The sequence below is a fragment of the Mesoplodon densirostris genome, chromosome X (assembly GCF_025265405.1).
Source record: "Mesoplodon densirostris isolate mMesDen1 chromosome X, mMesDen1 primary haplotype, whole genome shotgun sequence".
NCBI lineage: Eukaryota > Metazoa > Chordata > Mammalia > Artiodactyla > Ziphiidae > Mesoplodon > Mesoplodon densirostris.
The window spans coordinates 66,035,906-66,063,435 of record NC_082681.1 but is presented as its reverse complement, the minus strand read 5'-3'; the positions used below and the strand labels follow the sequence as shown (position 1 = coordinate 66,063,435).

Sequence of the window (27,530 nt, the reverse complement as noted above, 5' to 3'; positions counted from 1 at the left end):
ATTCATTATAGCGTTCTCTAAGAAAGTTTTTTGGGGAACATTGTTAGCTTAGTTGAATCATACATATACTTAAAAGTCCATAATATGGCACAAGTCAAAACTAGTGTAATATTTTCAGGATTTCCAAATCACTTTGCTTTGCATTTACAGGTTCATGGGGCCTAGACCTCAGAGAATGTTCGGGTTAGAGAATATCATGTACAAAAAAGGTCCTTCACAGAAGTGAAATACTGTAGCCTAAGACACTTAGAATTCCTAAAGGCCTACATAGAAAGGGCAAAGGAAGGACAAAAGGTTCTACATACTGAAAGGAAGAACTAAGGGGATCCCTAAATGGGAGTATTTCTTGTGGTTTTGGAAAGGGTTTAGGGCAGAACAGAATTATGGCAGAAAGAATATATATTAGAGAAAAGTAAAACAACTGAGACATTCCTACTCCTAAAACACCAGTAGAGAAGTACACGCACTTCTTTTCTAAAAGTTTACTTTAGGCTAGTAGACTTTTTTAAACCCCAGGAACATGGTTCAAAGTTTATCATGGAAGCGCAATATCAGAATAGAATTCTCCTTTTTAAAATTAATTCCCCATTCTATTCTAAAATATATCTAAGCATAAAGAGACTCAATAACCATGTGAGCTAAAATCAAATTTTGTAGTATTTTTTTCCAGGTGCACCAAAGAAAGTGATATTCTAAGAAAGTTCCCGTGTTATGTATGGCCTAATAAAATATCTACCTTATTTAAGCAATGTTTTTATATGAATATAACAATGATTCCCATTGGTTCTGGGATATTGAAGGATATACAGTATTTCAAAAGTATATTCAAAATAATAACCTTTACAACAAAATTATTCCTAATGAACTTAAAATTTTCAAATGCAATATAACTTTGGTAGGGAGGGAGTTTAAAGTCCCTAGATAAATGCTGAATTAAACAGAGTATATAACTATAAAGGCAGAAATATCTGATGTAACACTTGAGAGAAACTGTCCTATCTCTCTTATCCCACAGTCTCACAAAATACCAACATTCACGTCAAAGTTCTCAATTTTCCAGTTCTTTCCTATTCAACTAATATACACTAGGGGGAAAAGCAGATGAACATGAATATAAATAAAAAAGCATATTTTGAAAAATATCTTAATGGTAAACTACTAGTTCTATGAATCAGGATATATAAAAGAAATACACCAGAGTAACTATATCCTTATGTTTCCTAACAGTGTAACAGAGTTCAGTTCATGGAATGTTAGCAAAAATTTCTAGTAATAAAGTCAGATTATCATCTTGTCCTTAATAACTTTTATTACAATTCTTAGAAGGAAAAATTAAAGACATCTATACCTTGAATTCTAATACCTTGATTCTACTTAGATGCTACATTATTAATTCATTTACAAATTTAAGGTATGAACAATTTTTTCTCCCTGCTTATTACCTGCTTTTCCTGTTATCTATGTCACTTCCTTGTATAGGTTACTCTGAATTTATTGCTTCTTTTCAAATCAGAGGTTGATTGTATTTTTTTAAAATTCAGATTATTTTCAGAATTGGTTTATTAATCTTCATACATCTCGTAAGTCTTTAGCAAGGGCAAGTTTTAGAGTCAGTTTTCCTCTTTGTCGAATATAACTTTCACTTTTCAATAGGTGTTTAATAAACATTTGTGGCTAAAGACAATTCACTTCCCTGCCATGAGCAGACATTAAGTACTCACAGTCTTAGGAAGACATACATGTGCATACAAATATATGTATGCATACACATGCATATGGAAAATTTTACTAGCTACTTATATGAAGTGTGGAAAAATTATCTGACTGACCAGGGTAGAAGTAAGGAAAGCATAAATGGATAATCCTCAAATTACTTAAATCTGCCTGAGAAATGTTCACAGACGCTTTAAGATATAGCTTTAAAATTCTCAAAAGAATTTAAAAGATTATCTAGAATTTACTGTATGGTGAACGTGCATGTGTCAGACACTACCCTAAGCATGTCAGAAGTATTACTTCATTTTACCTGTGCAACAGAAAACTATTATCTTCATTTTACAGGTGAGAAAACAGAGGAACAGTGGAGTTAAGCAGATTTCCCAAAGTTATGCAATTACTAATAGGAAAAGCTGGGGCTCAGAGTTGGAATTCAAGCCCATGTGGTCTGCCTCTAGAGTGCCTGCTCTTAGTCACTGAACAATGTTGTGTAACTGTAATAATCTCCTGTAGAAGGTGCAGCTAGTCACTTAAGGCAGCAACATTAAAACTGGGAGGTGTATAAAGATACAAGAGGACTTTCCACAAGGTAAATAACTCTAAGGGAGTCACTGTCCAGATGCTCAACCTCACCTCCTGCGATTTTATTACACAATGCATTTCAAGAAATTTACTTTGTGTTTAATAATCCTTTATCAAAACTGTAATATATTTAGGATAGTTTGATTAATTTTGCACAAATATAATTGGATTAATTACTGAATCCAGAAGACATTTTTTAAAGCTTACTGTCTTCGGAAATTAAAAAAAATCTATTTCTATTTATTATTTGAAGTGGGTGATAGTGGGTATCAAATATCTCTGACACTTAAATTCCATTGAATACATTTAAAGGGGTGATGTTACCATTTTACCATTACATACCAACATTTATAATGTTAGAAACTACACTTCTGGTGATTATTTGAATCTTATGAAGAAAAACAGTATATGTCAAATTATACGTGTTTGAGGGGTACATGAGTAAAAAGGTTTCAATACCTTAAGGTGTTAACGTAATTGCAAAACCATACCTATAGAACATGTTGTCATATTTCTACCAAAATTTAACTCTGTGTAAAATGCTCCTTTCTATTCTGTGACCTTAACTCCTCTCCACGAAACCAACTTGCTCAGTAAATGCTAAAAATGACCTCAAATTAGATCAGATGGGGCAACTGCTTTCCTAAAAGCATCACATTCATTAGTGCCAATTAACAACTATAACTAAGATTGTAGAAGATGCAATAGAACTGGAAACATGAGCCACTGGCATCATGTGAGATTATAACTGACTCAAAAAATGGTTTAAACCTTGACTCTACCTTTTATAAAGTATGCTCCTTTTACTTCATTTAGCAACTGCTTAAAGGCTTAACGGGCTAAAAGATGACAAAATGTGTTCTCTATCACAATTCTTCTCTTGGCAATATATTTAGCCTTGTATCGGCATTAAAGAAACTGCAAAATATCCTATTCAAATTTATAAGCTTTTGCACAGCAAAAGCTGTGCAAAACAAAGTGAAAAGACAATCTACGGAATGGGAGAAAATATTTGCAAGTGATGTGACCAATAAGGGCTTAATTTCCAAAACATACAAAAAGTTATACAGTCCAATATCAAGAAACAAACAACCCAATGAAAAAATGGGCAGACCTAAATAGACATTTCTCCAAAGAAGACATACATATGGCCAAAAGGCACATGACAAAATGCATAACATCATTAATTATTAGAGAAATGTGGGAGCACCTCAACATATAAGCCAAATCTTAACAGCCATAAAAGGGATAATCGACAGTAACACAATAATAGTGGGGGGACTTTAACAACCCACCTACACCAATGGACAGATCATCCAGACAGAATATCAATAAGGAAACACAGGCCTTAAATGGCACATTAGACCAGATGGATTTAGTTGATATATATAGAGCATTCCATCTGAAAGCAGCAGAATACACTTTTTTCTCAAGTGCACATGGAACAGTCTCCAGGAAGATCACATATTGGGCCACAAATCAAGCCTCAGTAAATTTAAGAAAACTGAAATCATGCCAAGCATCTTTTCTGACCACAACACTATGAGATTAGAAATAAACTACAGGAAAAAAAAAAACTGTAAAAACACAAACACGTGGAGACTAAACAATATGTTATTAACCAACCAATGGTTCACTGAAGAAATCAAAGAGGAAATCAAAAACTACCTAGAAACAAATGACAACAAAAACATGATGATCCAAAACCTATGGGATGAAACAAAAGGAATTCTAAGAGGCAAGTTTACAGAAATACAATCTTACCTCAGGAAACAAAAAAAATCTCAAATAAGCACCTAAACTTACACCTTAAGCAACCAGAGAAAGAATAACAAACAAAACCCAAAGTTAGCAGAAGGAAAGCAATCATAAAGATCAGAGCAGAAATAAATGAAATAGAAACAAAGAAAACAACAGAAAAGATCAATGAAACTAAAAGCTGGTTCTTTGAGAAGAGAAAATTGATAAACCTTTAGCCAGACTCATCAAAAAAATAAATAAACAAACAGGAGATGACTCAAATCAATAAAATTAGAAATGAAAAAGGTGGAGTTACAATTGACACCACAGAAATAAGAAGGATCATAAGAGACTACCACAAGCAACTATATGCCAATAATATGGACAACCTAGAAGAAATGGACAAATTCTTAGAAAGGTACAATGTTCCAAGACTGAACCAGGAAGAAACAAAATATGAACAGACCAATCACAAGTACTGAATTTAAAAACTTCCAACAGAGTCCAGGATCAGACGGCTTCACAGGGGAATTCCATCAAACATTTAGAGAAGAGTTAACACCTATTCTTCTCAAACTCTTCCAAAAAATTGCAGAGGAAGGAACACTCTCAAGCTCATTCTATGAGGCCACCATCACCCTGATACCAAAACCAGACAAAGACACCATAAAAAAGGAAAATCACAGGCCAAAATCACTGATGAACATAGATGCAAAAATCCTCAACAAAATACTAGAAAACAGAATCCAACAGCACATTAAAAGGATCATACACCATGATCAAGTGGGGTTTATCCCAGGGATGCAAGGATTCTACAATATATGCAAACCAATCAATGTGATATACCACATTAACAAACTGAAGAATAAAAACCATATGATCATCTCAATAGATGAAGAAAAAACTTTTGACAAAATTCAACACCGACTTATGATAAAAAACTCTCCAGAAAGTGGGCAAAGAGGGAAATTACCTCAACCTAACAGAGGCCATACATGACAAACCCACAGCTAACATCATACTCAATGGTAAAAAGCTGAAAGCATTTCCTCTAAGATCAGGAACAAGACAAGGATGTCCTCTCTTGCCACTTTTATTCAACATAGTTTTGGAAGTCCTGGCCACGACAATCAGAGAAGAAAAAGAAGTAAAAGGAATCCAAATTGGAAAAGAAGTAAAACTGTCACTGTGTGCAGATGACATGTTCCTATACAGAGAAAATCCTAAAGATGCTACCAGAAAACTCCTAGAGCTCATCAATGAATTTGTTAGAGTTGCAAGATACAGAAATCTCTTGCTATACACTAATAATGAAGGATCAGAAAGAGAGATTAAGGAAACAATCCCATTTACCATCACATCAAAAATAATAAAATATCTAGGAATAAACCTACCTAAGGAGGCAAAAAACTTGTACTCAGAAAACTATAAGATACTAATGAAAGAAATAAAAGATGACACAAGCAGATGGAGAGATATACCATGTTCTTGGACTGGAAGAATCAATACTGTGAAAATGACTATACTACTCAAAGGAATCTACAGATTTAATGCAATCCCTATCAAATTATTGATGGTATTTTTTACAGAACTAGAACAAAAAAATTCAAACTTTGTATGGAAACACAGAAGACCGCAAATAGCCAAAGCAATCTTGAGAAAAAAAAAATGGAGCTGGAGGAATCAGGCTTCCTGACTTCAGACTATTCTACAAAGCACAGTAATCAAGACAGTATGGTACTGGCACAAAAACAGAAATATAGGAAGAGGATACAACCTCCAGAAATAAATCCATGCACCTATGTTCAATTAATCTATGACAAAGGAGGCAAGAATATACAATGGAGGAAAAACAGTCTCTTCAATAAGTGGTGCTGTGTACACAGGACAGCTACATGTAAAAGAATGAAATTAGAACATTCTCTATCACTATACACAAAAATAAACTCAGTATGGATTAAAGACCTAAATGTAAGGCTGGATACTATAAAATTCATAGAGGAAAACCTAGGGAGAACACTCTTTGATATAAATCACAGCAATATCTTTTTGGATCCACCTCTTAGTGTAATGAAAATAAAAACAAAAATAAACAAATGGGACCTAATGAAATTTAAAACCTTTTACACAGCAAAGGAAACCATAAACAAAACGAATTGACAACCCACAGAATGGGAGAAAATATTTGCAAACAAAGCAACCAACAAGGGATTAAACTCCAAAATATACAAACAGCTCATGCAGCTCAATAACAAAAACAACAACAAAAACTGATCAAAAAATGGGTGGAAGATCTAAATAGACATTCCTCCAAAGAAGACATACAGATGACCAAGAAGCACATGAAAAGATGCTCAACATCGCTAATTATTAGATAAATGCAAATCAAAACTACAATGAGTTATCACCTCACACTAGCCAGAATGGCCATCATCAAAAAATCTACAAACAATAAATGCTGCAGTGGGTATGGAGAAAAGGGTACCCTTCTACACTGTTGGCAGGAATGTAAATTGGTACAGCCACTATGGAGAACAGTAAGGAGGTTCCTTAAAAAACTAAAAATGGAGCTACCATATGATCCAGCAATCTCACTCCTGGGCATATACGCGAAGAAAACTGTAATTTGAAAGGATACATGCACCCCAATGTTCATTGCAGCACTATTTACAATAGCCAGGTCATGGAAGCAACCTAAATGTCCATCAACAGAGGAATGGATAAAGAAGATGTGGTATATATACACAATGGAATATTACTCAGCTATAAAAAAGAGCAAAATAATGCCAGTTGCAACAACATGGATGGACCTAGAGATTGTCAACTGAGTGAAGTAAGTCAGACAGAGAAAGACAAATATCATATGATATAACTTATATGTGGAATCTAAAATAAATGGTACAAATGAACTTATTTATAGAACTGAAATAGAGTCACAGATGTAGAAAACAATCTTATGGTTACTGGGGGGAAAGGGAGGGAGGGATAAACTGGGAGATTGGGATTGACATATACACACTACTATATATAAAATACATAATTAGTAAGGACCTACTGTATAGCACAGGGAACTTTACTCAATACTCTGTAATGGCCTACTGGGAAAAGAATCTAAAAAAAGAGTGGATATATGTATATTTAGAACTGATTCACTTTGCTGTACAGGAGAAAGTAACCCAGCATTGTAAATCCACTATACTCCAAAAAAATTAGAGAAATGGAAATCAAAACTACAATGAGGTACCACCTAGCACCAGTCAGAATGACCATCATCAAAAAGTCTACAAATAATAAATGCTGGAGAGGGTGTGGAGAAAAGGGAACCCTCCTACACTGTTGGGAATATAAATTGGTACAACCACTATGGAGAACAGTATGGAGGTTACTTAAAAAACTAAAAATAGAACTACCATATGATCCAGCAATCCCACTCCTGGGCATATATCTGGAGAGAACTCTAACTTGAAAAGATACATGCACCCCAGTGTTCACAGCAGCACTATTTATAATAGCCAAGACATGGAAGCAACCTAATTTTCCATCAACAGATGAATGGATAAAGAAGATGTGGTATACATATACAATGGAATATTACTCAGCCATGAAAAAAGAATGAAATAATGCCATTTGCAGCAACATGGATGGACTTGGAGGTGATCATACTAAGTAAGTCAGAAAGAGAAAGACAAATACTATATGATATCACGTATATGTGGAATCTAAAAATGACACAAATGAATTTATTTACAAAACAGAAACAGACTCACAGACATGGAAAACAAATTTATAGTTATCAGAGGGGAAAGGTGGGGGGAGGGATAAATCAGGAGCTTGGAATCAACAGATAGACACTACTAAATATAAAACAGATAAACAAGGCCCTACTTTATAGCACAGGGAACTATATTCAATATTTTGTAATAACCTATAATGGAAAAAAAATCTGAGAAAGAAGAGATATGTATATATATATGTGTGTATGTATATATATGTATATACATACACACACATATACATATATATAACTGCATCACTTTGCTGCACACCAGGAACCAACACAACATTGTAAACCAACTATATTTCAATTTAAGAAAAAAAGAAACTACAAAAGAAGTTTTAATTCATAGACCATAGCATAAGGGTAATAACTGAAAAACTTTGGTGAATGGAGTGCCAGTCACAATCAGCACCACTGAAACAAGAGCATCTGAAACTCAGAAGTCAGACATCACTCAACACAAACCAGAAATAACACACTTTCAGTTCTCTAAAACTGGGTTCGGAACACCCATTTCTCACATAAATGACTGCCTTCTTACAAGTTGTTGTTTTGAAACACATGGGAAGTGGAACTTCTACTCAGAATTTGAACAATAATGTACACATTTAAAAGTGACAAAAGTGAGAAGTCTAATGTGCAGTAGCAGGGTGAGACAGTAGAGGATGGCTATGCAGGTCTGGTATTACTTTGGTCTTTGTATCAATTTGGTCAAATCAGTTTATCTCTCTGGCCTCTGTTCTCATGATTAAATGGAAGGAGTGGAATTAGTTCCATCTACAAGACTTCTTCTAGTTCTAAAGTTTTATGAATCTAACTTCATACTCATCAGCCATGATTCTTTCAATGATGACAGATGTTAACCCAAAAATTGATGACATTACAAATGTGAATGTAAAACCTAAATGAATGCTTGCTGAAAAAAATAGGAACTCTATTTCTCAAGCTTCTGAGACTATCACACACAGCAGTCATACAAGTAAGCAAAATTGTCCCAAATGCATTTAAAGAAACTTTACGTATGGGCTAGTCAACAAGTGCATTTTGTTGGGCAACCTAACTAGGACTAAATAATTTATGAACATAGGGATCGATGTGGCTCATAACTTGTCTTTCATATAGGCATAAAGGCCAAATGTCATTTATGTAATATAGTCCAAGTAAGAATATGACTGTGTCAGTAAGACAGAAAAGGTCAGAAACACATTTTCTTTATGATACCAAGTGAGCAACTGAGTTTGATGACATATGGCACACAGTTTGGTTTCTGAATCTAACCATGAAAAACTCCAGAGTAACTCGAGTCAGTTTGCACTTTCTCAATAGAATTTAATGGAAACAACAAAACAAAACAAAACAAAAAACAAACCCTTGAATGTCAACTTAAGATCACTAGGAAAAATCAGTTTATTTGCAAGATCAAATCCGTGCTTCATGACAATACTAATAAAAGAGAAAAGAAAAAAGGCACCAATGATTGTGTTAAATCATTATCTAAACTCATTTTTATAAAAGGTATATAACATTTTCTTTAAAGAATCATAAAAGCAGAAAAGATTATATAAACCAGTACCTACATAAAATTCTTGATTTATGATCAATTCTTGATCCATTTATATATATACTTATGTGTATATATATATATACATATGTGTATATATTCACGCTATGTATTTGTAAATATATATTCACACTATGTATTCATAAATATATAACCATATCACAGATAAATAACATCCTGTAACATCAAATCCCAGAATAAAGCAGCTGTTACTGACGGACCATGTACACAAAAATAGAGATTTCAAGCTGCTTAGAATATGAAAAAGTACTGTAAAAAAGTGAAACTGAATGTCAAATGGAAGGGCTACAGAGATGATGTTTTGCTCATTTACAAATTATTTTAAAAGAAAATAAATTCCATATTAGATTCATTTAGAATATAAAAAAGGATGAGTTGAAAATAAAGATGTAAGGTATGTTTTGAAAGATGCACTATGTGTGTAAAAAATATAACTTGTTTACCTTTGGAAAACATAATAAATAAATTTCAAATATTTAAAAATCTTAAAACTTGAATCAAATTACCTGAAGGGAGGGGAAGTTAAATTGATTTATAGATTAAAAAAATGTAACATTACTACTTTAAAAAGATAAAATAACTAGGCTAACCTAGGGTTGCTTAGAAAACCCCTACATTAATGGATAACAATGATTTGCTATCAGTGTATCAAATACACTTAACCAATACTGACTTCTGTTTATATTGCAATTACAGTAAGACCTCATTTATTCAGAAGTATTTCATCCACAATCAAGAACCAGGAAGTGTGTCCAACCCCCCTGAAGAAAGGCTTCAGCACCCAAGGTAGATGTTAAAATACCCATAGACTAACACAACCACTTTCTCAGGACTTGGTTATGTTAATATTACATCAATTTCAACAAGCTTGGCTATCTTGTTTTCTGGCCCTCTGCAGATTCCAAGTAGCAAATAAGGGGGAAGAGCAGTGTGTGGAAAGAGCGGCCAGAAAGAACATCCTGACAGTTGCATGAAAACAGCTGGAGGAAGACATAAAATGTAGATGCAAGAAATGATAAAAGCATGACAGTCTAGGGTCATTTAGCATAGGAACAAATAGACTTAAACACCTCAATAGGCCTCAAGGGCATCACTGGATTACAATGAAATATAATAAATAATATTCACAATATCCCTAAATTATAAGAAAAAGGTTAACTATATATAAAATAAGTAACTAGTAAGGACCTACTGTATAGCACAGGGAACTCTACTCAATACTCTGTAATGGCCTATATAGGAAAAGAATCTAGAAAAGAATGGATATATGTATATGCATAAGTGATTCACTTTGCTGTGCACCTGAAACTAACACAACATTGTAAATCAACTATACTCCAATAAAAATTAAATAAAAAAGAGTTAGGGACCAGAAAACAAAACAAACAAAAAAAGGTTAAATTATGTTTCATATATTCAGTATACTATGGCAAAGGAAATGTGTGAAACATGCTAGGAAGGTAATTATTAAAAAACTTCAATCCTAATAAATTTCAATCCTGAAAGGATACATTTCAGCTATCTGAAGAATGCATTTGAGGAGACTACAGCACCCTAGGGGATGCTAAAAAAATGATGCATTACTGACCAGTATTTACAAGCTAATTGATATTTCTAACTGGCTTTCAAACTTCTCCTATCTAACCTCAATTCCATTGTAATGAAAACTCATTTAACAAGTCACCTAAAATATTTTCATTTTGAACAAACGGTATTTCCAGTTTCCTTAGAAGGCATCTCTGCCAGGCATTTCTGGTCTGTATGCAGATCAGACGTCTGCTTTTGGAGCAGGAAATTATTCTGAAATAAATACGGATAATCATTGGCTCAGTTCACCAACACACGTGTCCAAGAGTATTCATCCATGATTTTGGAACACACCTCTATGGTTCCTACGATCTTTCTAACTCTGGTGATCAATTTTTTTTTTTTTTTTTTTTTTTTTGTGGTACGCAGGCCTCTCACTGCTATGGCCTCTCCCGTTTCGGAGCACAGGCCCCGGACGCACAGGCTCAGTGGCCATGGCTCATGGGCCCAGCAGCTCCGCGGCATGTGGGATCTTCCCAGACCGGGGCATGAACCCGCTTCCCCTGTATTGGCAGGCGGACTCTCAACAACTGTGCCACCAGGGAAGCCCTCTGGTGATCAATTTTTAAGTAAAAACTAGTATGTACTGAGGACTTTTTTTTTTTCTCGTTCGCGGGCCTCTCACTGTTGTGGCCTCTCCCGCTGCGGAGCACAGGCTTCGGACGTGCAGGCTCAGCGGCCATGGCTCACGGGCCCAGCCGCTGCCATGGCTCACGGGCCCAGCCGCTGCACGGCATGCAGGATCCTCCCAGACCTGGGCACCAACCCACGTCTCCCGCATCAGCAGGTGGACTCTCAACCACTGCACCACCAGGGAAGCCCTGTACTGAGCACTTTTAAGTGCTATACACTGTTCACATGAATTTGATCCTGATAACAATCCTGAGGTAGGTACTATCATCATCCCTATTTTATAGATAAGGAAGGTGAGGCACAGAGAGATTAAGTAATTTGCCTAAGGTCAATCCAACTAGTATGTAAAAGAACTGGGATTTGAACCCAGACTGTTCTCAACTACCATACAATACTGTATCGTTAGAATGCATCTTTCTTGTTAACTGAACTATACACTATCCCCATACTACCTGAAGGTAAACTTCAATTGTACACTTACGGTTTTATAAATTCTAAATCAAGCCAAATATAAGCCATGAAAATTTCTTAAATTAAGAAGACTAAAAGGTGAAAGTGAATTTAAGGCATTTTAATGTTTTAAGTACATACTTGGCTACATACTTAAAGACTATGGTGTGGTGCAGTATTGACATAGCATTAGATGAAGAATTAAAAAGTCTAAAGCATGTGATTTGTAAAAAGAAAAAAATAAAATTGTTTACAAATTGAAAATATTGAGATAATTATATGTTCTAGCTTATTACACAATGCCTAAAACATTAATATAAGATTGTCTTCAACAAAGACTACAAAATGAATTTTATGTCTGCTTCACTGAATGCAACACAGCAATTGAAAAATATTTAATATAAAGTATCAGAGTATTGGTCTACCCTGAATTATACTGTAAAAGGTCACAAAATTCTACCCTGTTCTCAATGGGAAGAAAGTAAAAGCTGGTGCTGATTCAAGAATGAGCAAGTTTGAGCAGTAGATACTCAACAGAGGTAAAGATAAACTGAGTACCAGAATTAGTCAATGAGTACTTAGTATGTGCTCAGAAAGAATAACATAAAACCTTCATTAACTAAAAGCAGAGTACCTGTGACAAATTTAAATTCCCTTGTTTTTTCATATTTATTTAAGTGTTGAGAAATAAACACCTTTGAAATCAATAACATCATTAAAAGGAAATAAATCATTAGATATAGATTGCTGTGGCTAATGAAGAATGGACTATACTAGAGTTAGGCTTCAATAAAACCCAGTATTTAAAGTAAAAAAAACGACTTAAGGACCTACTGTATAGCACAGGGAGCTATATTCAATATCTTGTAATAACCTATAATAGAAAAGAATCTGAAAAAGAATACATATATAACTGGATCACTTTGCTGAACATCTGAAACACTGTAAATCAACTATACTTCAATTAAAAAAGACAAATTTTTACTAAACAATTCCTATTTTTTGTCTAGAGGCCATAATTTTGTCATATGTCTTTCAAACAAGCTAATTTGCTCATGAATAATGTATCTTTAGAATGCATTTCACTGTTAAACAACTGAACTATAAATCACCAAACTTCACATCATTTACTTTCTATACATTTCATTTTATTAATTTTGAGGAATGAATTCAAGTCACAAAGCCTCAATGGTATATATTCTGATTATGTTTGATTTACTCAGGTACAACTGCATTAGTTACAGTGGTTGCCAACATTTGTCTTCAAGTGATTCTTTCAAGAGGAAGAACGATGAGTTTAGATTATGATTTCAACATTATAGCCTCAATTTTTAGAACAAGTGAAGGCTTTTGGTTCCACTCAGCTGGAAATACTGATTATTACGTGCCTATCATTTATAAAATGGGACCAAAGTCTAGATGTATTTGTCTACTTAAGTAACAGTTTTAAGGGAAAATAAGCCACAGTAAAACCCACTTAATGACTAAAAAATATCAAATTTACACAACATTTAGAATTTATTCTAATACTATTTTATTTTTTGATTTCTACAAAATGATGAGCACATGGATGATCATTAACAGCTCAACATCGTAATTAATATAAATATGAGAAAACCACAACATAGCAAACCTAGATATATAAAAACAAGAACATTCAGACAGAATAGTAAAAAGTCTTCTCTCAAGAATCCTAATTGTGATAAATTCTTCTGAAGATACTTTTTTCCAAGTATGAATAATGTCAAATTCCATAGAACTCCTCCCTCAAAAGGTGGGTTCTTACACCATAAATATTCAGCACTTTCACTTCTTGGTGCTTGACCTGGGAAATAATGAAAATTTTCTGTGAAGAAACAATTATATAAATTTAAAAAACCTGTTCTACTGGGTTCAGGATATGCTTTATTCAAAAGGTTCAGGAAAAAAGACAAAACTCTTAAAAGAGATTTAGAAGTAAAAGTAGAGAGAAGAGAATGACTATGTAACACTATAAGCTAAGAAATTTGTCTATAACCAGGGAGCTTCAAAAGGAAAATAAAATGAGCTGGGACTTTTTAAATACATGCATGTTATTATAGGAAGAAAGCATACAAGACTTAAAAATGAACATGAACTTCTTTTTTTTCTCTGGAACAAGGTAACCTATAAATAATAAATTCGAACTTATCTCTTTCAGTCAACCTTCCTGGTATAAGCTGCCTTACTATTGAGACTGAAAAAACAAAACCAGTCCATTTGTCTATACTGCTGGTTTTATATTTATAAATTGATTAAGCTATAGCAAGTATCTGTAAGATAATTTAATCACAGAAAAAAGAAGTGAGAAAGTTGGAGAAAGCTTTAAAAGAAAAAGGATCTTAGCTATTTTGCTTAAAATACTGTCACATACATTATTAAAAACGTATACAGGACAGGTGGCTTTTTGCACACACATGCAAAATCTGACCATTGAGAGTGTTCGATTTGTATGGGATCTTTCTAAATTCTTTAGACTAACTCCCACCCCCAACTTCTAATGAAGAAATCAAGACACAAGAAAATAAGAAATTTGTTCAAGTTTAAATAACTAATTGGAAGTAGTAATTCTGTAGACTCTTGGGCCAATATTCTCTCCACTATACCAGTATGCTCCTTAAATTTCCTATAAAGTCAAGCTGGAAATTGATTCCCACAACATTAGGACATGAACTAAAAAACAAATTATTAAAATAATTTTTCATTTCAATTTCATGAAATATTAAGACAGAGTGCCTTAAAATCCTTTGTTTTTCATTTGCTAGTGGGTAAAAAAATTCTAAGAAACTTTAGTTTTTTAGCTTTAAAGTTAGAAAATGTCACTTTAGAAACAAGACTTTGCAGGTAGCTTTTTTTTTTTACTCAAAGTACTAAGCATAATGTACATATTGGGTTGACCAAAAGGTTCATTTGGTTTTTTCCATAAGATGGCTCTAGTAGCACTTAGTTGTCTTTAACTTCATTCCAAACAGTTTTCTTAGATTTTATGTGAGAGCTGTCATATCAGTGTGCATTTATGAAAGACTTATCAAAATTGGAGAATTTTGTTTAGCAATTTTAATATTGAACATGGAAGAAAAAAGCAATTTTTGGCATATTATGCTTTATTATTTCAAGAAAGGTAAAAATGCAACTGAGATGCACAAAAAGATTTGTGCAGTGTATGGAGAAGGTGCTGTGACTGATCCGAACATGTCAAAAGTGGTTTGCGAAGTTTTGTGCTGGAGATTTCTCGCTGGAAGATGCTCCACGGTCAGGTAGACCAGTTGAAGTTGACAGTGATCAAATCGAGACATTAATTGAGAACAATAAACGTTATACCATGTGAGAGATAGCCGACATACTCAAAATATCCAAATCAAGTGTTGAAAATCATTTGCATCAGCTTGGTTATGTTAATCGCTTTGATGTTTGGGTTCCACAAGTTAAGGGAAAAAAAAACCTTCTTGACTGTATTTCCGCATGCGATTCTCTATTGAAACGTTCTGTTTTTAAAACAAATTGTGACAGACGATGAAAAATGGATACTGTACTATAATGTGGAAGGAAAGAGATTGTGGGGCAAGCTAAATGAACCACCACCAACCACACCAGAGGCCGGTCTTCATCCAAGGAAAGTGATGTTGTGTATATGGTGGGATTGGAAGGGAGTCCTCTATTATGAGCTCCTTCCAGAAAACCAAACGATTAATTCCAACAAGTACTGTTCCTCATTAGACCAACTGAAAGCAGCACTCGACAAAAAGCATCTGGAAATAGTAAATAGAAAATGCATAATCTTCCATCAGGATACCACAAGACCACATTTCTTTTGATGATCAGGCAAAAACTGTTACAGCTTGGCTGGCAAGTTCTGATTCATCTGCCGTATTCACCAGACGTTGCACCTTAGGATTCCATTTATTTCGGTCTTCACAAAATTCTCTTAATGGAAAAAGTGTCAATTCCCCGGAAGACTGTAGAAGGCACCTGGAAGAGTTCTTTGCTCAAAAAGATAAAAAGTTTTGGGGAGATGGAATTATGAAGTTGCCTGAAAAATGGCAGAAGGTAGTGAAACAAAAGGGTGAATACATTGTTCAATAAAGCTCTTGGTGAAAATGAAAAATGTGTCTTATTTTTACTTAAAAACCAAAGGCACTTTTTGGCCAACCCAATACTTATGTTCTAGGAATAGAAATGGCAAGCCATGGTTCTGTTCCTCATGTTGGATAAGAAATGTAAAGCTAATTATGCTATAACTACTCTGAGAAACAGTATAGTATGGTGGTTAAAAGTGTAAGCCCTAGAGTCAGACTGTCCAGGTTCAAATTCTGCTTCTCCCTCTTACTAAATCTGTGACCTTGGGTGAATCATTTACCTTTTCTGTGTCTCAGTTTCCTCATCTGAATAATAGAAAAGACAATGGCACCTATCAGATTTGTTGTGAGGGATAAATTAAGTTAATCCATGTGAAGTACTTAGAACAGCGCCTGCATATATTAAGTACTTGATAAATGTTAATTATCATTATTATTAAATTGTAGTAAATGTTAACTTAGAAAGAAGTTCGAGTTCTACATAAATAGAGGAGCAAAAGCCTAAGTACATGAATGAGGCAGGTGAAGGTGATAATATTTGAACTAAGATTTGAAGGATGAACAGGCATTTAACTGGTCCGCAAGGCCAACCCTTACGAAGCTTATGATAGTCTCTGTGTGAAATGCAGGGGTGAGTAGACAAAAGTTTGCCTCACCACAAATTGCTTTAACAGATACTGTCAAAGAATACACTTCATCCAAAGGTGGGGATCTCCTATATTTGGAAAGTGCAGAGATGTCCTACCACCATTTCTTACCACATAACATTTAACCCTGGAGAACTTAATAATATGAGGGAAGTTCCTTGACCTCTATAGTGATTCCATTAATAAATATAACTCTATTACATGAGAAAGCTACTAAGACAAATACATGTGAAATGCATTTTAGTGTTTCCCCAAAAGAATATACTGGAAATTTAACGATGTCAAAATTCCAAGGAAATGTCCCAGCGATGTTTAAAATAAGATATTGCTTTTAAAAAAAAAAATGTGAAGATCACAATACCACTTCATGCTACATATGACTACAGAACACAAAGATACATGCTTTGTTCTTCTCAATCATTAGAAAGACTTTCCTCAATGAGCTGACCTGAAGAAGAGGTTTGGGGATGAGAAAGTATACACACACAAAAATAAATGAAATAAGCAGGAACAGAATCCAAATGACAAAGAAGGAAGGAGCCACATGGGAAAGGGCTAACTTAAGATGGATCACTGATTAGTATGTTGTGAGGCAATTTGGAAAAGTGGTTTAAAATTTCAGGAAATTATGTATCAAAGTAGGAAGGTTTGTAATGAAGCATAAAGAAAAATGCTCAAATTTAATGACCACTTGAAACATTTTTATATTGTAGCAGCCTGGAAATAAACACCCCAAACTGTGGATTCAATTGTACATAATCAAAATTATAACAAACATCTGGTATAGTAGGTCACATTTTGGCTACACTATTATACATGTCTGCAATATGATCCTTTGTCTTTGTGGCATAACCAGATAAATCTGTTTTTAATTCATACTGTAGAGAAATCAGAAAATCAAGGTAAACAAAAAAAAAAACCCTAAAAGTTAGTTACCTGTCTTCCCACCATTTAGGGATAACCACTGTTATGACTATTTTGGCATATACTCTTTGGAATTTGTTTCCTATATAGTGATGTACCGATAAATACACATATGTGTCTGCATATGTATAAATAAACACACAAATAGGTTCATCCCTCACAATACAAAATTAGTTCAAAAATTTTACTCATGACAGAAAATTTATATAAGCAAACTTTATGTTATCATTATAGTTAATATGAAACCACAGAGTTTCTCTTTTTTTTTTAATCTGTATTGGAGTATAATTGCTTTACAATGGTGTGTTAGTTTCTGCTTTATAACAAAGTGAACCAGTTATACATATACATATTTTCCCATATCTCTTCCCTCTTGCGTCTCCCTCCCTCCCACCCTCCCTATCCCACCCCTCCAGGTGGCCACAAAGCACCAAGCTGATCTCCCTGTGCTATGCGGCTGCTTCCCACTAGCTATCTATTTTACTTTTGGTAGTGTATATATGTCCATGCCACTCTCTCACTTAGTCACAGCTTACTCTTCCCCCTCCCCGTATCCTCAAGTCCATTCTCTAGTAGGTCTGTGTCTTTATTCCCGTCTTACCCCTAGGTTCTTTATGACATTATTTTTTCTTAGATTCCATATATATGTGTTAGCATACGGTATTTGTCTTTCTCTTTCTGACTTACTTCACTCTGTATGACAGACTCTAGGTCCATCCACCTCACTACAAAGAACTCAATTTCATTTCTTTTTATGGCTGAGTAATATTCCATTGTATATATGTGCCACATCTTCTTTATCCATTCATCCGATGATGGACATTTAGGTTGCTTCCATATCCTGGCTATTGTACATAGTGCTGCAATAAACAATGAGGTGCATGTATCCTTTTGAATTATGGGTTTCTCTGGGTATATGCCCAGGAGTTGGATTGCTGGATCACATGGCAGCTCTATTTTTAGTTTTTTAAGGAACCTCCATACTGTTCTCCATAGTGGCTGTACCAATTTCTATTCCCATCAACAGCGTAGGAAGGTTCCTTTTTCTCCACACCCTCTCCAGCATTTACTGTTTGTAGATTTCTTGATGATGGCCATTCTAACCGGTGTGAGGTGATACCTCATTGTAGTGTTGATTTGCATTTCTCTAATAATTAGTGATGTTGAGCAGCTTTTCATGAATGTTTATTTTTAATTATTTTTTACCCTTAATGTTTATATTGTGCTTATAAGTTGATAAGAAAAGAAAAATCAATAGACACATGAAATGAATAAGGGATTCACAGAAAAAGTATAAATACCCAATAAACACTAAGAAAGGAGGGTCAACTTCATGAATTATTAAATATACATTTAAACAAAATATTTTCTACTTTCAAACTGGCAATGGAGATTTGATAAGATAATACCCAGTGCTCTTGTTTGTTTAGAGAAACAGACATGTTTGCTTATAAACTACCATTGGATATACAAGTTGATACAACTTTGGGAGAGGGGCAATTTGACATTATATATCAAAAGCCCTAAAAACTCCAGAAACATTCAGAAACTTTGGGACTTCCATTTCCACACAGGTGGAGTAAAGGTATTCTTCTCTATTGTTCTTGCTAACTACAGCTAAAAATCTTGGACATAATATATAAAACAAACATAAGAAAACCCTGAAGTACAGAGAAGAAAGGCAGACCAGCTAGGGACCTTGGGACCAAAGGAACAAAATGGCAAAGTTCCCTGGGTTTTCTTTTGTTTTTTTAAATTAATTAATTAATTAATTAATTAATTAATTATTGGCTACGTTGTGTCTTCATTGCTGTGTGTGGGCTTTCCCTAGTTGTAGTGAGCAGGGGCTACTCTTCGGTATGGTGTGCAGGCTTCTCATTCTGGTGGCTTCTCTTGTTGTGGACCACAGACTCTAGGTGCGCAGGCTTCAGTAGTTGTGGCGCACAGGCTCAGTAGTTATGGCTCACGGGCTATAAAGGGCAGGCTCAGTAGTTGTGGCGCATGGGCTTAGTTGCTCCACAGCATGTGGGATCTTCCTGAACTAGGGCTTGAACCTGTGTTCCCTGCATTAGCAGTCGGATTCTTAAACACTGTGCCACCCGGGAAGTCCCTCCCTGGGTTCTCTTTTTGCCTCATGTATCTCAGACTGGTTACCAGAGAAACTGGCAACCAAGAAACATCAATGGACTCAGACAAAAAAAACCCCAACAAAAGTCTGCTCTCATTAGTCAGAATACCAGGAAAGGGGCAACCTAGCAAGATAAAAAACTTTTAGACATAGTTGTTCTACCCCAGTCAAAGACCATAGAAAAAAACCAAGGCCCCACCTCTACATTCACCATTAAAGGCTGAACGGGGAGTGTAGACTTCCACTCTTCATCAGGCTATAATGAGCTGCCCCAACATCCCTGGTAGGGTGGTGTCAAAGAAGGCCAAGTATGGAGCCAGGACTTTCATCCCCACAAGGAGGAACAGTCCCCATCCTCTACCATGTCAGCAGAGACCATGATGGGATCCTAGATTTTCACCCCTACCCAGCAATAAAGAGGACTGCTCCCCAGCCCCACTGTGGTGGTGTCATAGGAGGCCAAATGGAGAGTGAAGTCTCTCACCATTGCCTGAGTAATGAGGCCACACCCTCTCCCACGGTGTCATTGAGGCCATGTGGGGAGCAGTGTCGAGACATTGCTGCTCCTCCTAGCCAGGTTGGAATGAGTGGAGGCCTAGTGGAGAGCCAGCAGTACAATCAATCAGCAGTAATAAGGAAGTTCTCCAACGTCTGGGTGCCAGGAGAGGCCAAGTGGGGAACCAGGACTTCCACTACCACCTGGCAGTAACAAGGGAGCACTCCCTTTCCCCACCAAAGCAGTGTCAGAGGAAGCCTAAGAATAAGATCTAAGTCCCATTATATAACAAAAATGCCTGGGTATCAATCCAAAATTACTCATTATACCAAGAACCAGGAAAACCTCAACTTGAATAAGAAAAGACAATCAGCAGATGCCAACACGACACAGCTGCTGTACTTGTCTGAAGATTTAATGTAGCAATCATAAAAGTGCATCAGGGACTTCCCTGGTGGCGCACTGGTTAAGAATATGCCTGCCAATGCAGGGGACAAGGGTTTGATCCCTGGTCTGGGAAGATACCACAGGCCACAGAGCAACTAAGTCTGTGCACCACAACTACTGAGCCTGCGCTCTAGAGCCCACGAGCCACAACTAACTGATCCTGTGCACCACAACTACTGAGCCCACACACCACAACTACTGAAGCCCGCACGCCTAGAGCCCATGCTCTGCAACAAGAGAAGCCACTACAATGAGAAGCCCGTGCACTACAACGAAGAGTAGCCCCTGCTCACCGCAACCAGAGAAAACCTGTGTGCAGCACTGAAGACCCAATGCAGCCAAAAAAAAAAAAAAAAAAAAAGCATCAATGACCAATTACAAACATACATGCTGGAAACAAATGAAACAAATTATCTCAGCAAAGAAAGAGAAAGCCTTAGCAAACAAGTAGAAGATTTTTTTTTGAGAAAAGATAAATTGTTTATTTCTGTCTACAAAGCACAATATACATAATCGTTATAATTTATAGATAGCTTAAGAAAAAAAGGGTTCCTTAAATCCAGAAAAAAAGAACATTAAAACATTAACAGTAATCTAAAAAATAAAAAGTCACAACCATCCCTCATCAGTTCATTCCATCTTAGTAATGAATTCTTGTTCTAATCAGTCATGGGTTAGTTGTCTCCTGATACCTGCTTTTTCACGAGAGATCTGAAAGTCCTGATGCATTCCACAAGTAACAAGTAGAAGATTTAAAGAAGAACCAAATGGAAAATTTTAAACCAAAAATGTAATAATTAAAATTTTAAAACATAATGGATGGGTCCAAGAGCAGAATGGAATGCACAGACGAAAGAATCAGTGAACTTAAAAGTAGAACTGTAGAAATATGACACAATATGAACAAAAGAGAGAAAACAGACTATACGAACATGAACAGAAATGCATGTAGTTTGGGCTCTTCTTGCTCTTTGTACTATCTTTGTACTCTCTGTATCAATACTATCTTAGTATTGTTACTACTTTGGCTATACTCCTTCATATAATCCACTGTGTCTAGCAGGGTACACTGCTGTCAATAGGTGTAATAAATATCTTTGAATTAAAAAAAAATGAACAGAGCCTCAGAGACATGTGGAACTATAGTGAAAGATCTAATAGACATGTTTCCTCCCAGAAGAAGGAGGAGAAAGAGGGTTGGCTGAAAAGTACTCACAGAAATAAAGGATGAAAATTTCCCAAATTTGACAAAATATATAAACCTGCAGATTCAAGAAGCTGCACAAATTCCAAATATTGATAGAATAAATCCAAAGAAATCCATTCCAAGACACATCATAATCAAACTTCTAAAAATTAAAGACTAAGAACAAAATCTTGAAAGCAGCCTTGAGAGAAAAACAAACAAACAAACAAGCAAACACTAGCTATAGTGGAAAAACAAACAACAGCAGATTTCTTATGAGAAACCATGAAGGCCAGAAGAAAGTATACCTTACCATGGAATACTACTCTGCAATAAACAGGAATGAACTATTGATACAGGCAACAGGTTGGTCGATCCTTAACGAAATTACACTGAGTGAAACAACTCAATCTCAAAAGACTACATACTGTATGATTCCTTTTATATGACATTCTCAAAATGGCAAAATTATTGAGATGGAAAATGGATTAGTGGTTGCCAGGGATTAGGTAACAGGTGTGGGGAAGGAGGGATTTGGTTGTGGCTATAAAAGGGCAACAACAGGGATCCTTGTGGTAATGTCATAAGAATCTACACATGTGATAAAACTGCATACACACATTGTACCAGTGTCACATTCCTGGTTTTGATATTGCACTATATTGGAAGAAACTGGATGAAGGATACATGGGACCTTTCTGTACTATCTTTGCAAATTCCTATGAATCTGTAATTATTCCAAAATTAAAAAAAAAATCCACACTTTGACCCAATAATTCCACTAAAAAAAAATCTTACAAAAAATAATGGATGGGGCTTCCCTGGTGGCGCAGTGGTTGAGAGTCTGCCTGCCTATGCAGGGGACATGGGTTCATGCCCCGGTCCGGGAAGATCCCACAGGCCGCGGGGCGGCTAGGCCCGTGAGCCATAGCCTCTGAGCCTGCGCGTCGGGAGCCTGTGCTCCGCAATGGGAGAGGCCACAACAGTGAGACGCCCGCATACCGCAAAAAAAAAAGGATGCTCACAAATATTTACTTATAAAGATGTCTGTTTGTTACAGGACTATCAAGTAAAATTTTTCAAAACAAGCCAACATCATGGGATTAAATAAAAATGGCATATCCACAATCACTGAAAATTATATCATAGACGTGCAAAAAGATTTTTGATACATTATTAAGTCTTTTTAAAAAGCAGATTATAAAACAGTATATAAATTAGTGTTTCATTTTTATGAAAATATACACGCATATACAAACAAAAAAAGAAACATAATCAGGTATTTATCATTTCTAGGTAGAAAGATTATAGTAATTTTACTTTTCTTTTTTTACATCTTCCAAATTGTCAACAGTGAATATGCATTATTAGACTGGGAATACAAAATATTTCACATAGAAAAATAATCAATAAAAATAAATTTACAAAAATATTCACAAACATAAAATAAGTGCAATTTAGAAAACTAAAAATGTGCAGTTTCATTTTATACTTAAGATGCTAACACAGATAAAAAGACACACACAAAACTGGCTAAAGTAATAGGGGAAAAATAATATGGATAGATGTCAGGGTAAAGATTTACCTGTATCACTATAAAAGGAAAAAACCTTCTCTGAGCTACTTTTTCAAATGGAAATTTAGGATTACAGCAATATTGGATAAGTTTTCTTCCCTCTCCCTGCTGGCATCAAGCTCTCACTTCTCTTTGACCACATTTTTGTCATTTTTTTAAAAGTAACAGCACTACACTTGTAAACATAGGCAAGTGTTCCTTGACTAGGCCAAACCAGATTAGTCTTCTACTTCTCATAATTCATGTAAGAGTTTCAGTAAAACTTAATATAAGTTTATAGAATTTAAAAACATACTAGCTAATGATACTGTTATGTTTTCCTCCTATGACTCTCTAGTGTCTAGTTTGTTGGTACCTCTCTTGTGGTATTTTAATAGTCTGCCTCTTGCAGCTACTTCTGTGTTTGTCTTATGTGTCCCACTAGATTGTGAGTTCAGAGGCTATGTTGTACTCATCTTTATCTATCCTGATATGCCTACCAGAGCACACAGTTAATATTGTCTTGTTCCATTAGATGTGCAGTAAGATTATGAATACTTCAAATCAGAAATGTCAGCCTCTGTTCCTTTATAATCCCTACAAGTACAGTTTAGGTCTAGGCATAGTGATGGCTAATGTATACATGCTGATTTCAGCTTACTGAAACATCTTTAAGAAATATGTTGTAAGAGACATGACACATGAGAGTGGTGAGACAGAAATTTTGATACACACAAATAAAAGAACAGATAGATTAATTAGTCTCTAACTTTAGTCTCATAAAAAAGAAATACATTGAGGATTTTTATACACGGTAGAAATCCAGCAACTAGATTAAGAATTCGAAGGAAAAGTAAAGAGGAAAACTAGCAGTAAAGAAAATAAATTTTGTGAAAGTAAGTTTCCAATAAACTTTAAAAAATTAAAGAAAGAATCCTTGCAAAGGATCTTGGAACTAGACCTCCGTGAACTGGCTCTTTCAGTTTGTCCACTTAAAAGGAATAATAGGAGGACCTACAAGATGGCGGAGGAGTAAGATGCGGAGATCACCTTCCTCCTCACAAATACATAAAAATACATCTACATGTGGAACAACTCATACAGAACACCTACTGAACGCTGGCAGAAGGCCTCAGATCTCCCAAAAGGCAAGAAACTCCGCATGTACCTGGGTAGGCAAAAGAAAAAAGAAAAAACAGACACAAAAGAATAGGGACGTGGGCTTCCCTGGTGGCACAGTGGTTGAGGGTCCGCCTGCCGATGCAGGGGATACGGGTTTGTGCCCCGGTCCGGGAGGATCCCACATGCCGCGGAGCGGCTGGGCCCGTGAGCCATGGCCGCTGAGCCTGAGCGTCCGGAGCCTGTGCTCTGCAGCGGGGGAGGCCACAGCAGTGAGAGGTCCACGTACCGCAAAAAAAAAAAAAAAAAAAAAAGGGACGTGACCTGCACCTCTGGGAGGGAGCTGTGAAGGAGGAAAGGTTTCCACACACTAGAAGCCCCTTTGTGGGCGGAGACTGTGGGTGGTGGAGGTGGGGGGAAGCTTCGGAGCCACGGAGGAGAGCGCAGCAACAGGGGTGTGGAGGGCAAAGCGGAGAGTTTCCCACACAGAGGATCGGTGCCAACCAGCACTCACCAGCCTGAGAGGCTTGTCTGCCCACCCAACGGGGCGGGTGGGGGCTGGGAGCTGAGGCTCGGGCTCAGGGAGAGGACTGGGGTTGGTGGCGTGAACACAGCCTGAAGGGGGCTACTGCGCCACAGCTAGCTGGAAGGGAGTCCGGGAAAAACTCTGGACCTGCCTAAGAGGCAAGAGACCATTGTTTCAGGATGCACGAGGAGAGGGGATTCCTTCCCTGTCTGCCCACAGAAGGCAGAGCACGGCTTAAACGAGCTCCAGAGACGGGCATGAGCTGCGGCTAACAGCTCGGACACCAGAGACGGGGACGAAACGCTAACGCTGCTGTTGCAGCCACCAAGAATCCTGTGTGCAAGCACAGGTCACTATCCACACACCACCGCACCACCCCGTGAGCCTGTGCAGCCCAACACAGCCAGGGTCCAGTGATCCAGTGACAACTTCCCCAGGAGAACACACGACTCAGGCTGGTGCAATGTTACTCTGGCCACTGCTGCCACAGGCTCGCCCCGCATTCCAATTATAACTACTCTACCCCTCCCTCCCTCCGGCCTGAGTGAGCCAGAGGCCCCTAATCAGCCGATGCTTTAACCCCGTCCTGTCTGGGGGGGGAACAGAAGCCTGAGGGCAGCCTACATGCAGAGGAGGGGCTAACTCCAAAGCTGAACCCCAGGAGTTGTGCAAACAAAGAAGAGAAAAGGAAATCTCTCCTTGCAGCCTCAGGAGCAGCAGATTAAATCCCCACAATCAACTTGAGGTACCTGCATCTGTGGAATACCTGAATAGACAAGGAATCAACCCAAAATTGAAGTGGTGGACTTCGGGAGCAACTGTAGACTTGTGGTTTGCTGCCTGCGACTGACTTGTTTCTGATTTTTATGTTTATCTTAGTATAGTTTTTAGCACTTGTTATCATTGGTGGATTTGTTTATTGGTTTCATTGCTCTCTCATTTTTATTAAGTACATTTTTATTTTTATTACTTTAGTTATTTGTTTTTACTTTATTATTATTTTTTCTTTCTCTTTTTCTCCCTTTTCTTTTGAGCTGTGTGGCTGACAGGGTCTTGGTGCTCCAGCCTGGTGTCAGGCCTGAGCCTCTGATGTGGGAGAGCCGAATTTACGGCACTGGACCACCAGAGACCTCCCAGCTCCATGTAATATTAATTGGCAAGAGCTTTCCCAGAGATCTAAGCCTAAAAGCTAAGACCCAGCTCCACCCAATGGCCAGCAAGGTCCAGTGCTGGACGCCTCATGCCAAACAACTGGCAAGACAGGAACACAATCCCACCCATGAACAGAGAGGCTGCCTAAAAGCATAATAAGTTCACAGACACCCCCAAAGACACTACCGGATGCAGTCCTGCCCCCCAAAAAGACAAGATCCAGCCTCATCCACCAGAACACAGACACCTGTCCCCTCCACCAGGAAGCCCACACAACCCACTGAACCAACCTTACCCACTTGGGGCAGACACCAAAAACAACAGGAACTACAAACCTGCAGACTACAAAAAAAAGAGACCCCAAACACAGTAAGTTAAGCAAAACGAGAAGACAGAGAAATACACAGCAGATGAAGGAGAAACGTAAAAACCCACCAGACCAAACAAATGAATAGGAAAAAGACAGTCTACCTGAAAAAGAATTCAGAGTAATGTTAGTAAACATGATCCAAAATCTTGGAAAAAAGAATGGAGAAAATACAAGGAACATTTAACAGGGACCTAGAAGAACTACAGAGCAAACAAACAAGGATGAACAACACCATAAATGAAATTTAAAATTCTCTAGAAGGAATTAATAGCAGAATAACTTAGGCAGAAGACCTGATAAGTGAAATGGAAGATAAACTAGTGGAAAAAATTACCACAGAGCAGAATAAAGAATGAAGAGAATTGAGAACAGTCTCAGAGACCTATGGGACAATATTAAACGCACCAACATTCAAATTATAGGGGTCCCAAAAGAAGAAGAAGAGAAAAAGAAAGTGTCTGAGAAAATACTGGAAGAAATTATAGCTGAAAACTTTCCTAACATGGGAAAGGAAATAGTCAATCAAGTCCAGGAAGTGCAGAGGGTCCCATACAGGATAAATCCAAGGAGAAACATGCCAAGACAAATTATAATCAAAATATCAAAAATTAAATACAAAAAAATATTAAAAGCAGCAAGGGAAAAGCAACAAATAACATACAAGGGAATCCCCATAAGCTTAACAGCTGATCTTTCATCAGAAACTTTGCAAGCCAGAAGGGAGTGGCAGGACATATTTAAAGTGATGAAAGGGAAAAAACCTACAACCAAGATTACTCTACGCAGCAAGGATCTCATTCAGATTTAATCGAGAAATC

The 27,530-nt window shown here is 36.6% G+C and overlaps 1 protein-coding gene across 2 annotated transcripts in view; it reads right to left on the bottom strand.

The window, feature by feature from the left end:
* The window catches only part of CHM (CHM Rab escort protein), a 184,096-nt gene that overhangs the window by 16,244 nt on the left and 140,322 nt on the right, over positions 1–27,530 (bottom strand). The window contains exon 13 of one of the 2 annotated variants that reach the window (XM_060087622.1): positions 16,036–16,116. The exons of the other annotated variant lie outside the window; for it this stretch is intronic. Within the exon in view, the coding sequence (XP_059943605.1) occupies positions 16,073–16,116 (44 nt within the window). The 3' untranslated portion in view covers positions 16,036–16,072. Of the gene's footprint in view, positions 1–16,035; positions 16,117–27,530 lie in introns of those variants that run through there. 2 annotated transcript variants of the gene reach the window in all.